At 50.2% G+C, this 15,182-nt stretch overlaps 2 protein-coding genes across 2 annotated transcripts; one reads left to right on the top strand and one right to left on the bottom strand.

Moving 5' to 3' along the window:
• The first annotated feature begins 3,878 nt into the window (after positions 1–3,878).
• LOC136470563 (auxin-responsive protein SAUR40-like) lies at positions 3,879–4,196 on the top strand. Its single transcript, XM_066468368.1, has one exon. It carries the CDS (start codon positions 3,879–3,881, stop codon positions 4,194–4,196), a length of 318 nt encoding a protein of 105 aa, XP_066324465.1.
• A 4,266-nt stretch (positions 4,197–8,462) lies between these two features.
• Positions 8,463–8,906, bottom strand: LOC136510991 (uncharacterized). The gene has a single exon (XM_066505247.1). The coding sequence runs from the start codon at positions 8,904–8,906 to the stop codon at positions 8,463–8,465; it is 444 nt and encodes a 147-aa protein (XP_066361344.1).
• Between the last annotated feature and the right edge of the window lie 6,276 nt (positions 8,907–15,182).

The raw sequence follows: 15,182 nt of genomic DNA, 5'->3' as shown, positions 1-15,182 counted from the left end.
TGAAACTAGTATTTGTTCTTTGTTAGGTCGATTAAATTCTTTGATGAACATATATATATATACAACGTTCGATGGCTATAATTTTGAAGGGTCACGCTTATCGGCTTGTTTCGTATGCTGATCATTTGATATACACCACACTTTACTTACTTTCAGCTCTGCTTCTTAATTAATTCTACAACACGCACGAGAAATGAGTATAATCAAACAAAATAAATTCAAATTAAATCAATCGTTTTAAAAGCACCTGAACAACTACCGTACGTATTCGAAACTTTGCATCAGATTCAAAGTGGCAATGCGCATATCACTAAGCAGTAGCAGTTCTTGTTGTCAGCCAGGCTGAATTGTGTAGGACAGAGAGAGGAAGGGCCGTGTTTCTTCGTCACCCCTTCCTGACCCTGGAATACTCGGATTTCCGGCCGATTTTGCCGAGGAGAAATGAAGTCGTTTTCAGAGCTGCAGAGCTCTCTGTTATCTGATACTGAAAGGGTCTCCATCGTTCACTTGGAAAGTTGGAACTGGAAGGAAGCCCTGTCTAGAATTCTCTCTCTTTTCAGAAACAAACAAGATAGCCTCCGATTCTGTTTTTCTTACCAGCAAGATGAAAGTTCGATATGTACTTTAGAATTCCTTACCTGCGTCTACATCATACTTTATTCATCCTGAAATATAAAATATCTTATAAGAAATTTAGAACAAATTATTAGGTAAACCAAATTTGACGAAAGTAGCTCTCACTTAACTATAAAGAGAACTTGTACTTATCATATTTAAAATCTGGTGGGTGATACTTATGGTACTTACACATGTGACTGGTACAACGGAACGCACTATTGTTGCGCTTATTTCCAAATATTCCATGCAAAAGATGATAAAAGTGTAAAACCCTTTGCGATGTGATTTGTCTGAGTCGTCTTCGAACCATGCCAGAACCAGGTCTCCCTGCTGCACCACAGGCCAGAAAAGAGACGGTCCTTGGCACATAGGGCACATGTGCCGTTGTCCTACAATCCATATCTGTGTAGTCCGTCTGATGTCCAGCAACGACGACCCATGAGCGATAGCCAAACGAAGACCCTCATCATTTGCATCTGACCAATTTTTTCCTTATTTTTTTCCAACGGTGGCAAGCTTGTTTTTCAATTGGATATGGCCAATTTTCTGCTTGAATCGATATTGACGTGTTTTGGCTGCCATGCCGTTTCAGTTCCTAGCTTAGTCGCTGGCTGCTACCATGATTTATGATGCTCAAGGCTTTGTGTCTCAATCAGATTTGCCCGTTGACAAACCAGTGTCTCAAGACAATTCTAATCACATGCCCAACGTCATGTTGGTATGAAACATGTTTCACTGCACAACCTCAAAGACGTCTGTAACGAGAGGTGACCTTCTTATAAAAAAATAAACAGAGGGAGATGATGCCCTTTTTGTTGTCAGCTTAGTTATCAGAGAAATTTTCAACCACGCGCATTACAGAGCGTCAGAGCGTGACTTGTGGACGAGATCTTAATAAATCGCTTACGCTTATTGCTCACCTCTTGTCCTCTCCCCATGCGGACGGGATCTACAGAGTACATAGCGTAGTTCGTGGACGCATGGAGGCTATCAGGTCTGTTTGTCCAATAGAAAGCACCAGTGCGACACTGCTGCATAGAACTTTTTTCCATTGTTCAACCTATTTTTCCCCCTGCTGTAACAGTATAGCAGCCTGTGCCGCAATCACCTAAGAAGAACAAAGAGTTTTAGAGCACTGGACCATTGCCGTGAATCTCACAAATAACTCTAAAACGCAGTTTTGTCCTTTTTGTTGATTGTTGTTGTTGCAAAAGTCTTGGGCTCATTATTGTGGCAAAGACTTAATTAACCTATACTAATAGAAATATATAGTGAAACGTTTTTCAAGTCAATTGACTTTTCCATCCAAGTTGATCCACAATAAAGGAATGTTTGCAATGCAACCTGGGTCCATGTGGCAGCCACCACCAACTTCGCAGTCTGCCGTGGTTTGGCCTTGGCCTGGCCGCCCTTTTTTTTTATCAAAGTTGTTGAACCTCACGTGCCTCATGCAGTCATGCATCTTCTTCTTCAAGTTGTATTCAAGTTGCACCCTCTCTTAAGATTCTTGTTCTTCCTCCAGCCGCAGTACGTGTCACTTTCGCGTGGAAACTGGAAACTGGACAGCAGCCTCCTCCAGATGCAGAAAATTGATTTGTTAATATGAATAATCTACTTTAAAAGCTACACGTTTTTTACATAGCCCAGCAATGAGTGCTGCTACAAGTGGCTTAACGACTAGATAGAGGTATTATAATAATGTTCAGTTAAGTATGTATGAGTATTAGCTACAAATAAACTGCTTAGCTTGTCCATATTAATTTAAAAATGAGGAATCTTAGGCATTATTACGTAGTACTAATAAGTCATTCATAATTATTGTTACAAGTGGCTTCAGGGAATTGGGATGCAACAGCTAGCCCCGTGCCAGGCAGACTCGCTCTATGTCTGGTGCCTGCAAGCAAGGAAGAGGGTGCCGAAACTGAAAAGACGAGGTGTCGACGCGCTGGTGTTTCTGATCGGATGGAGGATCTGGAAGGAGAGAAACGCCAGGACATTCGCAAGAGAAACAATGATGCAATGGGATCAGGCAGGGTTAAGACTCTTTAGGTCGCTCGGTGTGCCAAGGTGAGAGTCAAGATTAAAAAAGCGGAGGCTCAGGTTCAAGTTCGGTTTCTTCAGGTTTGTTAGTTCGGTGCATGCGTGCGTGCTCCAGTATCTGCGTTTCTGCGGATGTTGTTCTCTTTTTTCCTTGTCCGGTAACCTCCAATTGCCGTTGTTTTTCCTGATTTGTAAGTTTAATCTACTCCCTTTTAATGAAAAACGTTGCCTCGTGGCACTGTCAAGAAAATTTATTGTTACAAGTGTATTTACCAATGATAATTTATGCATTTATCTAAAGAGGCAACTTACATAGTTATTATTGCCACAAACTATTAAAATTATTTAAAATAAATTGTTGGTTTCACTAGTATGTGATTCGTTAAGGAACCATTTTAATTGCAAAAAAAACATGGAAATATAAACTTTACCGCTCATGCATGTGGCACACAATATATATGTTTACATTGAATTAGTTTCATATATGAACCATGGAAGGGAGTACCTTAGAAGCACATATCGGAATATATGCTCGCCGAAGGTTTTTTATTTAAAAAATTAAGATCTATTTTTTTCTAGCAGTGGTCAAGATGAACGTGTTGTTCAAAAGGTACACCAATCTCTGCCATTGGTCTACCAAGCAGGGGGGGAGGAAATTGGGAGATTGTGTCCGGATTGACCGTATCCATGCTTTCTGTCCGCATCATTGACCCGGTGGCTAGATCAATTGCAAAACCTCTCCGAACAGTGAAGAACCCGGTGGTGCATCATCTGAGCCGAGCGCTACTGACGGTGCATTAGCTTGATCCATTCCATCCGCGGTCCACGGACGAACAGCTGTTGCTAACAGTAACAGCTAGCTAGCCTGAGGTGTAAAAACGGCAGTTCATCATGTTTTGGTCTCGATCGAAAGCCGTCAGCGTGGTCGTGCATGCGTATGCGTGCAAAGCTTTTGCACGAGTCGACAAAGACCTTCTCTCCAATCCAATGCAACTTTTCTTTTCTTTGCGCAGCCAGCAGCATCGATCTAAAAGCCTTGAAAAGTCAATCCCGTCAGGCCTTCACCTTTTTCCTTCTCTTCTTCTTCTCTATATAAACGCTGTGCCGTGCCCATCACCCAACTACACGGTGCCAGTGCCATTGCTGCTGCTATACGACGACGTAACTGCACGGTGCGTTGCGTTCTGTCACAAGACACGCGCCCGCGCCGCGCCATATATATGGCGAAGATGCTGTGGAGAAAGCTGCAGGCGGCACCGAGCAAGCAGGGCTCGGGGTCGCCGGTCCGCGCCGGCGGCGTCGGGGCGGCGATGCCGAGAGGGTACGTGCCCATGCGGCTCGTTGGCGACGGCGGCGAGGATGACAAGCACGATGAGACTGTCCTGGTGCCGGTGGCGCTGCTCAAGCAGCCCCGCATGGTGGAGCTGCTGGAGATGGCCGAGCGGCAGTACGGGTACGGCCAGCCCGGCGTGCTGCGGATCCCCTGCGACGCCCGGCGCTTCGAGCAGCTCATGGGTCTGGCGTGCATGGCCAGGTAGCTAACGGGTAGCCCACAGGGGTGTGGTAGTAGTTCTAAAATTTGTCATGTACAAATGCGTGCAGCTCAGACGACTAAGAAGAATTACTGTTCATTGACTGTGATTACCCTTTTTTTAATTCTTGTAATAGGCCTTGCACATGATGCCTGCAACCATTGGCTTTGCAAATTGAAGCCGTTTGTGTTGCTGCTTCAACTTTTGGTTTGGGCTTTTGGCCCGTAATCGGTTCACAACGCCAATTGATCCTCTAGCTATGTGTTTGGTCTGCAATCGATCACATCGGGAATGGATACCGGCCCATGCTCATACTATCTCGTTACCACTCACCACCCGGCGTTATCTGATTACATTGCTCTCAAGACCACTACACCCTCGTGCAGTCTCAACTCCGTCCCTCGAGACCCAACGTGCTCCGCCATCGCCAGTTGGTCACTTTATTTGTTGCTTCTTTTAGTGATGATCGTCGTCTACTCACGAACTGTTTTTGTAATGGCGGTAGAGCTCCGGCTTTAGCTAAAATAACTCTAGCTGTGGTTTCACCTGTGGAGTAGATTCAATTTAATTGAATAGTTGAAGCTGTTTTTTTAGACCGTTTGATAAAACAGCTTCTTTTTCTCGTGAAAAAGGATGAAAGGTCCAAAATATCTTTTTTTTTCTTTTCCCCCTTTTTTCTCCTCTTTTATTTCTCTTTATTTATTCCTTCTCTCTCTACCTTATCACCTTGGTTCACTCAGCAACTCCCTGCGGCATCTTCACTTCTTGTTCGCATCTCATATTCTCATCGCACGGCCTCGCATCCCCCCGCCACTCACCACTCTGCCGCCCCCACCGCTTCGTCGCCGTCGCATCTCATCCGCATGGGCTCGCACACGTCGCCTCGCGCCGCCCTAGCCATTCCATCCTGTGCGCGCCTGCCCCCGGCACCTCCAGCATTGCCCTAGCACCCGACGCCTTAGCTCCGGTGCGGCGGCGCGTCCGCGCTCTAGCGCCTCGACTGCACCCGGAGGAGGAAGGTGAGGAGGGCAAAACTGGATCTTGCCTTGCTGGCAGTCCGAGGTATCACACAGAGATGGGTGAAGCTCGTTTTTTTGCTCCAGCTCTCTCTCTCTCTCTCCTCTTCTCTCATCGGGTTTTCTGGGACTCTAGGCGTGGAGCAGAGCCGTTTGCGCCCGTTTGACTGGCGTAGAGGCGGAGCAGCTCCTGGAGCTGGTCCAAGAGCCCTACCAAATGGCCCCTTAATTTGAAATTTACTTGTGCTCTACGTGAGATTAGTCTTACAAGTATCATGTTGATCTTGATAACCGTGCTGTAACTTTGTCTTGAACTTAATAGAAAACATGCTTAGACATAATTGCCAAAAAAAAGTTTATGGATGGAATAAATTATTATAAAAATATAAAAATAGTGAATAAAATTTATTTATAACCTTAATGAGCAAATGGGTAAAAAAAGGGCGAGAGAAAAGGAAGGAAAGGAGGAAACATGTGGCCATGCAAACAGCTTCGCTAATGAGCCCAGAATCGATGGATCAAATCACTCCGAGCGCCCATGCGCCCTATTCTAACTGAGCAAGTTTTTTATATCACCTACCACTAAAAAGGCCATTAAATTCTGAAATATTTGTTCGTACCTCTCAGGACCTCGGGTGCTACCAGCGTAACGCTGGATTAGGAGCCTGTTGGTTGTTTACCAAAATTTGCCTAGTCCAAGATTTGGCAAACCATGATTTTAGCTATTGTTTAGTTTCCTACCAAAACTTGCCAATCCCTCGTATTTGGCTTGCCAAATCTATGGCAAGATTTTTACCTAATCAAATCTCTGGCATTGCAAGTTTTGGTCGCAAACCAATAAAAAACGTGTAAAATATATGGATTCTGGGCTGGGCCAAACTTCCCGAGTGTGCCAACGCGGGCTTTTTGTTCTCGACGACTCGCTGGGCCATGTTGGAGACGGGATGCCCAACTTGCGCCTCATACACGCGGGCCGGCCGGCCTTCTGCTATGCGCCGCAGCATGCCAAGGGAATGCCCGCCTCGGCTCAACCAACCTGGGCTATGGGCAAGCGTTTCTTTCGCCTAGGCTCCCATATCGTGTCGAAGAAGGAACAATTTGTTTATACCACCGTGTCGAAGAAGGAGCCGATCAATCACAAGAATGAAGACCAATCACCTCGGAATCAAATGATGAACACAATGATTTTTTATCGAGGTTCACTTGCTTGCCGGCAAGCTACTCCTCGTTGTGGCGATTCACTCACTTAGAGGTTCACGAGCTAATTGGCATCACACGCCAAACCCTCAATACGATGCCGCATAACCACCACAAGATGAGGATCACACAAGCCACGAGTAATCCACTAGAGTATATTTTGGCTCTCCGCCGGGGAAAGGTCAAGAACCCCTTACAATCACCACGATCGAAGCCGGAGACTATCACCACTCTCCGCTCGACGATCCTCGCTGCTCCAAGCCATCTAGGTGGCGGCAACCACCAAGAGTAACGAGCGAATCCCGCAGCGAAACACGAACACTAAGTGCCTCTAGGTGCAAACACTCAAGCAATGCACTTGGATGCTCTCTCAATCTCACAAAGATGATGAATCAATGATGGAGATGAGTGTGAGGGCTTTGGCTAAGCTCACAAGGTTGCTATGTCAATGCAAATGGCTAAGAGAGTGAGCTAGAGCTAGCCATGGGGCTTAAATAGAGAGCCCCCACGAATAGAGTCGTTGGGCTCCTCACTGCACTGAACACGGGGCGACCAGATGCGCCGGTCAGATCGACCGGACGCTGGACCCAGCGTCCAGTCATGCGATGCCCGCCACGTGTCCCCCTTTCTTCAAATACTGAGCGCCCAATCCTAACGGTAAAGTGATGACCGAACGCGTTGCTGCGAAGTGACCGGACGCTGGACCTCAGTGTTCTGTCGTTTCCAGTAAGCATCCAGAAACGATTTTTCACGACCGGACGCGTCCGGTCATGCTCGACCAGACTCACCCAGCGTCCGGTCACTCGGCGACTCCCTTGTGCGCTGCCACGTCAGCAGAACCGGACGCAACCCTCCAGCGTCCGGTCACTAAGTGACCCAGCGTCCGATAAGAGACCGACGCCAGCGTCTTCGCTATTTCTACTGACCGAACGTGCCGATGGCCTCCGTCTTTTCTGTATAGGGCGCCGGTGGCACCGTCGGACTGTCCATACTCTATGGGCGAACACTTCGCTGGTGAAGTTCCTAACCCTTGCTCAAATGTGCCAACCACCAAGTGCATCACCTTGTGCACATGTGTTAGCATATTTTCACAAACATTTTTAAGGGTGTTAGCACTCCACTAGATCCTAAATGCATATGCAATGAGTTAGAGCATCTAGTGACACTTTGATAACCGTATTCCGATACGAGTTTCATCCCTCTTAATAGTACGGCTATCGATCCTAAATGTGATCACACTCACTGAGTGTCTCGATCACCAAAACAAAATGACTCCTGCCATTTATACCTTTGCCTTGAGCCTTTTGTTTTTCTTTCTTCTTTTCAAGTCTAAGCACTTGATCATCACCATGGCATCACCATCATCATGTCATTATCTTCATTTGCTTCAACACTTGGAATGTGCTACCTATCTCATGATCACTTGATAAGCTAGGTTAGCACTTAGGGTTTCATCAATTCACAAAAACCAAACTAGAGCTTTCACATGTCGTACAATAGCTGTGGGTGTGGCCGACTGCGTTTCCCCCGCCTTCGCCTAGCATCCTGCCGACCCGCCGCCGCATCGCCACTGCCCGACGTCAGAGGTTGAGTGCGCGGCAGGGACATCATAGGCAGCGTCGACGTCCTCGGCGGCTGCGGCTCCTGGCGAACCACATCCAGGTAGGGGGTCATGGAGGTGGTCTACACCTCTTCCGCATCGAAGTCATCGAGGAGGTCGTCGTCCGCCCAACGACGGGCCTTGGAGCATCCCGCCAAGCTACTCCCAGGATGGAAGGGGGAAGCTTGGGGGGGATAGGGTGGACAATGGGCTCAGGGCGGAGGCGGACGGGTGAACGAGGAAGGCGTCGAGGTCAGAGGCAGCAGAGGACGACAACGCTGCCGCGGAGCCACGCCCGGAGGCCGCCTCTAGGTAGAGCGCCGCTGCCCCGGCCCCCGTGGCACGGGGCCCTGCGCCCACAGGCTCGGCAAGCACAATAGTAGGCCCGGTCGCCGCCTGGCTGTGCGGGGCTACCTCTGCCGCAGCTTGGCCGCGAGCTGGTGACGTGGGTGGCCGTGGCTACGCATCTAGCGTGCCAACGCCGGCGACCATGGTGCCCGGCTCAAGCGACGACGAGCTCGGACCGGGGTCGCCCATGGCAGCCAGCTGCTCGGGACCGACTTCCGCCGGCACCTTCTCCTCCGGCGACGTCATGGGCCGTGGAGGCGGCAGTGGCTGCTGCCGCGCGGCGGCCTCTCCATCGTTGCCGACCATGGATCCGGCCGCCCGGGGCCCATCTGCACGGGAATCGGCCGCCTCCTCGATCTGCAACGGCGGTAGCGCCCCATCACCGGCTTCTACGAGCTGGTAGGCCGCGGTGGTGGTGACGGCGACGCTAGGCCCCTGCTGCGAAGGAGGGGGAGCGGGCGGGGGGGGGGGGGGGGGGGGGGGGGTGGAGACGGCCTTCGTGGCCGCGGCCACTATGGCCGGGACGGCGCCGGCGCTGTCGAGGATGGGGAGCATGGCGTGGAAATGGTGGCTCCCGGCGGTGGGGGAGGAGGGGTGGGGGATGAGAGGGGGAGGGGGAGGGGGAGGCAGGCGCCGGCGGCGGCGCCGGAAAGGCCGCCGGCGCCGGGTGCAGCGGTGAGGGTGGCGGCGTCACCAGCTAGGTTTGGGGTGGTGGTCGGGCCATCCCCAGAGCCCAAAGGCTATAGCCTTCAAGCCAATTGACTTTTCCATCCAAGTTGATCCACAAAGGAATGTTTGCAATGCAACCTGGGCCCGTGTGGCAGCCACCATCTTCGCAGTCTGCCGTTGTTTGGCCTTGGCCGCCCTTTTTTTATCAAAGTTGTTGAACCTCACGTGCCCCATGCATCTTCGTCTTCAAGTTGCAGCCTCTGTGAAAATTCTCGTTCAAATTGCAGCCTGTCTTAAGAGATTCTTGTTCTTCGTCCACCTGCAGTGTCACTTCGCGTGGAAACTGGAAACAGGACAGCAGCCTCCTCCCAGATGCAGACAATTGATTAGTTAATATGAAAAATCCAGTTTAACTACACGTTTTGTTACAGAGCCCAGTAATGAGCGCTACAAGTGGCTAAACGACTAGAGGTATATTAATTAATAATATTCAGTTAAGTATGTATGAGTATTAATTAGTTACAGAAAAACTGGTTAGCTTGTCCATATTTAAAAATGAGGTATCTTAGGTATTACCAGTACTAATAAATCATACATAATTATTGTTAAGTGTATTTACTAATAATAATCAGTTGTGTACCATCCCCAGATGGTAGAGGCTACAACCTTGTTCTATTATCTAAAAAATTACCAATGATAATTTACACATTTATCTAAAGAGGCAACTTACATAGTTATTGCCACAAGCTATTAAAATTATTCAAAATAAATTGTTAGTTTCCCTAGTATGTGATTCGTTAAGGAACCATTTTAATTGCAAAAACATGTGCATGTGGCACACAATATATATGTTTACTTTGAGTTAGTTTCATATATGAACCAGAAGCACATATATATTGGAATATGGGTATATATAGATGAAGATTTAGTAGGGATTATTTTAGTTCATTTTTTAATAAAATGGAGGTGGATATTTAGAGAGAGAGAAAAAGGTCATCACATAACTATTATTGTATTGGCTTCTATCGAATTGCTCGCTGGATGTTTTTTATTTAAAAAAAAAGGATCTATTTTGTTTCTAGCGGTGGTCAAGATTAACGTGTTGCTCAAAAGGAGTTCATTTTCCCATCTCATTCAACTTCATCCAATCAACAAAACCACACTCCAATCTGTCCGCGTCATTGACCGGCGGCTAGAACAATCGCAAAAGCTCCGAACACTTGGTACGTCAAGAACCGGGGGTGCATCATCTGAGCCGAGCACTACTAACCGTGCATCTTTACAAGTTACTTACTACTATACGTAGTCTTACTTTGTTAGCTTGTTCCATTGCATCCGCGGTCCACGGACGAACAGTTGCTAACAGTAATAGCTAGCTAGCTAGAGCCAGAGGCGTGTAGAAACGGCGGCAGTTCATCATGTTTGGTCTTGATCGAAAGCCGCCGTCAGCGTGGTCGTGCATGCGTGCAAAGCTTTTGCACGAGTCCACAAAGACCTGCTCTCCAATCCAATGCAACTTTTCTTTTCTTTGCGCAGAGCAGCATCGATCTAAAAGCCTTGACAATCCCGTCAGGCCGTCACCTTTTTCCTTCTCTTCTTCTTCTCTATATAAACGCTGCTGTGCCGTGTCCATCACCCAACTAAACGGTGCCAGTGCCATCGTATATTCCTGCTGCCTGCTTCGACGAGGTAACTGCACGGTGCGTTCTATCACAAGACGCGCCCGCGCACGCACCATATATACATACGGCGAAGATGCTGTGGAGAAAGCAGCAGGCGGCACCGAGCAAGCAGGGCTCGGCGTCCTCGCCGGTCCGCGCTGGCGGCGACGGGGCGGCGATGCCGAGAGGGTATGTGCCCATGCGGCTCGTTGGCGACGGCGGCGAGGACGAGACTGTCCTGGTGCCGGTGGCGCTGCTCAAACAGCCCCGCATGGTGGAGCTGCTGGAGATGGCCGAGCGACAGTACGGGTACGGCCAGCCCGGCGTGCTGCGGATCCCCTGCGACGCCCGGCGCTTCGAGCAGCTCATGGGTCTGGCGTGCATGGCCAGGTAGCTAGACGGGTAGCCCACAGGGGTGTGGTAGTAGTTGTAAATTTTGTCATGTACAAATGCGTGTAGCTCAGACTACTAAGAAGAATTACTGTTCATCGACTGTGATTACCCTTTTTTTGTATTCTTGTAATAGGCCTTGCAGATGATGCCTGCAACCATTGGCTTTGCAAATTGAAGCCGTTTGTGTGTTGCTGCTTCAACTTTGGTGTTGTTTGGTTTGGGGCTTTTGGCCCGTAATCGGTTCACAACGCCAATTGATCCTCTAGCTATGTGTTTGGTTGGACTAGCCTGCAATCGATCGGATACCAGCCCATGCTCATACTATCTCGTTACCACTCACCACCCGGCGTTATCTGATTACATACCTCTCACAACCACTACACCCTCGTGCAGTCTCAACTCCGTCCCTCGAAACCCAACGTGCTCCGCCATGGCCAGTTGGTCACTTTATTTGTTGCTTCTTTTAGTGATGATTGTCGTCTACTCACGAACTGTTTTTTAATGGCGGTAGAGCTCCGGCTTCAGCTAAAATAGCTCTAGTTGTGGCTTCACCTGTGGAGTAGATTCAATTCAATTGGATAGTTGAAGCTGTTTTTTTGACCGTTTGACAAAGCAGTTTCTTCTTCTGATGAAAAAGGATGAAAAGTCCGAAATACCTTTTTTCTTCTTTTCCCCCTTTTTCTCCTCTTTTATTTCTCTTTATTTATTCCTTCTCTCTCTACCTTATCCCCGCCACTCACCACTCTGCCACCCCCACCACTCCGCCGCCGCCGCATCTCGTCCACATGGGCTCGCACGCGTCGCCTTGCTCCGCCCTCGCCATTCCGTCCTGTGCACGCCCGCCCCAGCACCTCCAGCATTGCCCTAGCACCCGACGCCTTGGCTCCGGTGCGGCGGCGCGTCCGCGCTCTAGCGCCTCGACTGCGCCCGGAGGAGGAAGGTGAGGAGGGCAAAACTGGATCTTGCCTTGCTGGCAGTCCGAGGTATCACACGGAGCTGGGCGAAGCTCGTTTTTTTTGCTCCAGCTCTCTCTCTCTCTCTCTCTCTCTCTCTCTCTCTCTCTCTCTCTCTCTCTCTCTCTCTCTCTCTCTCTCTCTCTCTCTCTCCTGTTCTCTCAGCGGGTTTTCTGGGACTCCAGGCATGGAGCAGAGCCGTTTGCGCCCGTTTGGATGGCGCAGAGGTAGAGTAGCTCCTAGAGCTGGTTCCGGAGCCCTACCAAATGGCCCCTTAATTTGAAATTTACTTGTGCTCTACGTGAGATTAGTCTTACAAGTATCGTGTTGATCTTGGTAACGCTCTACGTGAGATTAGTCTTACAAGTATCGTGTTGATCTTGGTAACCGTGCTGTAACTTTGTCTTGAACTTAATAGAAAACATGCATAGACATAATCTCAAAAAAATAGGTTTATGGATGGGATAAATTATTATAAAAATATAAAAATAGTGAATAAAAATTATTTATAACCTCAATGAGCAAATGGGTAGAAAAAGGGCGAGAGAAAAAGAAGGAAAGGAGGAAACATGTGGCCACGCAGACAGCTTCGCTAATGAGCCCAGAATCAATGGATCAAATCACTCCGAGCGCCCATGCGCCCTATTCTAGAGGTAGGAGAACAACGGAACAAGTTTTTTATATCGCCTACCGCTGAAAAGGCCATTAAATTCTGAAATATTCGTTCGTACCTCTCAGGACCTCGGGGGCTACTAGCGTAACGCTGGATTAGGGGTCTGATTGGTTGCTTACCAAAATTTACCTAGCCCAAGATTTGACAAGCCATAGTTTTAGCTATTGTTTAGTTTCCTACCAAAACTTACCAATCCCTCATATTTGGCTTGCCAAATCTATGGCAAGATTTTTACCTAATCAAATCTTTGGCATGATAAATTTTGGTCGCAAACCAATCAGACCCAGTATAAAAACGTGTAAAATATCTGGATTCTGGGCTGGGCCAAACTTCCCGAGTGTGACAACGCAGGCTTTTTGTTCTCGACGACTCGCTGGGCCAAGTTGGAGATGGGACGCCCAACTTGCGCCTCATATACGCGGGCCGGCCGGCCTTCTGCTATGCGCCGCAGCACGCCAAGGGGAATGCCCGCCTCGGCTCGACCAACCTGGGCTATGGGCAAGCGTTTCTTCCGCCTGGGCTCCCAGATCGTCGACCAGCAATTCGCCGCCCAGCGAAGAAGCTGGGGGCCTGCCTGTCGCTCAAAACGCCCGTGGCCGGCCAGTTCGTCCAGGAATACTGAAGTGCTACAAGGAGTACGTACGCCCGTGTTTAAGGCCCGCTGAACCGGCACACGAACAGCACGAACGATTGCGCAATCAAGGCCGCTGCGCAGACACATAAGTAAAACATTGATGGCGAGCACGGGGGTACGGTCCCGCTCGGATCGTATCTGCCGGAATGCTCGTACGACGTGAACAAACGGTAATGCCTGCCTCTGCCTGCTGGACCTCCAATAACACCACGCTGGTTCACGCGCGGCGGCCTGCGCATGCTGCCCGCAATAACGCACCCCCGCTGCGGCTGAAACGGCAGCCAGCACCCGGCAGGGCTCGCCCGCCTCTCTTTCCGCGACCACGCACACCCATCGCCATCGCGCCAACTCGCATTCACGCCGGTCACAGGGTGTAGGCTCCGTTCGCTACGAAGGAATCTGGAAGAAATTTACGAGAGAAAAATATAGGCCTTGTTTAGTTTGCTTCAAAGTTCCAAGTTTTTTCACTCTTTTTCCATCATATCAATTTTTGGACGCTTGCATGGAGTATTAAATATAGGTAAAAAAATAACTAATTGCACAGTTTAGTTGGAAATCACGAGATGAATCTTTTGAGCTTAGTTGGTCCACGATTGGACAATATTTACCAAATAAGACGAAAGTGCTACTATTCATCGGGTTAAAATTTTCTTCAATCTAAACAAGGCCATGGATGAAAAAAAAAAGAAACGGATCAAACGGCCGGCCGCAGGAGACGCGAATGCGGAACGCCGAGCACTTGGCCCCGCCCACGTCATCACCCGCTGCTGCGACCGACGGCGACTACGCGATGCACGTGCAATCAATGCGAGGCGCCCATGGACGGCGGCGACCGGCGAAGGCGAAGGCGAAGGCACATCCAAACTTGCAATCTGCAAACGTCACCACCACCAACGGGCTCGAGCTCGAAACTGAACATGCTTGATCGAGAAATAGGAGCTTGGAGCTTTGATCAATTGTGGTACTAGTAGAATTGATTGGTTCTACAGGAGCAGGAACAGAAGCAGTATCATCATCATTCATGTTCTATGGGGTGTCTGATCGGCCATAAATTTCCTGACAGAACCGAGAGGGAGGGGAGGGCATGCATTTCTGTTTCAGTTAAGATGGCGCCTCCCCTATGTACCCTATCCAACTCGGTCCGTGGATCTGGATCATCACATTACACGAGCCTAATTTACGACGTACGTACGGTAGGAGACGGCCGCCGATCCATCTAGCAAGGCTACGCCATGGCTAAACAACAAGCTAGGTGCCGAGGTAGCCGACGTTGAGGTCGATCCGAGGCTTCTTGCTGACGGCCGGCGCCGGCGCCGGCGGGGCCGGGACGTGGGACTCGCACCGCGGGCACCGCGGGTCGCTCCGGGAGATGAGCACGTACAGGAAGCACCTGGGGCACGCCGCGGCCACCATCCCGCCCCCGCCCCCGCCCCCGCCGGAGGGCGAGTCGCAGCCGTCGCCCTGCTCCACGCCGCCGCCGCCGCTGTCGCCGCCCCGGCGCTTCACGGAGGACGTGGTCACGGACGACGACGACGGGGACGCGCCCGCGCCGCTGTGCTGCTGCTGGTGCGGATGGGGGGACTGCTGCTGCTTGCCGCGCTCGAACCGCTCCAGCGCCGTCTTCACCTTCTCGATCGTGCACACGCTGTGGTACGTCGTCGTGGCACCGCCCGCGGAGGCGGAGGCGGCGGCCGCCGCTGTGCTCGGCGCGGGCACCGACACCGGCGCCGGCGCCGTCGTCACGGCGCAGGGCTTCGCCGCGGCGGCGACCGGGAACAGGTTGAGGTCCCTCGGCGTTGCCGGGCACGCGTGCTTCTGCTGGGACACCCACGCGGGCTGCACGTGGCC

The sequence above is a fragment of the Miscanthus floridulus genome, chromosome 1, assembly GCF_019320115.1.
Source record: "Miscanthus floridulus cultivar M001 chromosome 1, ASM1932011v1, whole genome shotgun sequence".
NCBI classification, from domain to species: Eukaryota; Viridiplantae; Streptophyta; class Magnoliopsida; order Poales; family Poaceae; genus Miscanthus; species Miscanthus floridulus.
This window is presented reverse-complemented; position numbering and strand designations above follow the sequence as displayed.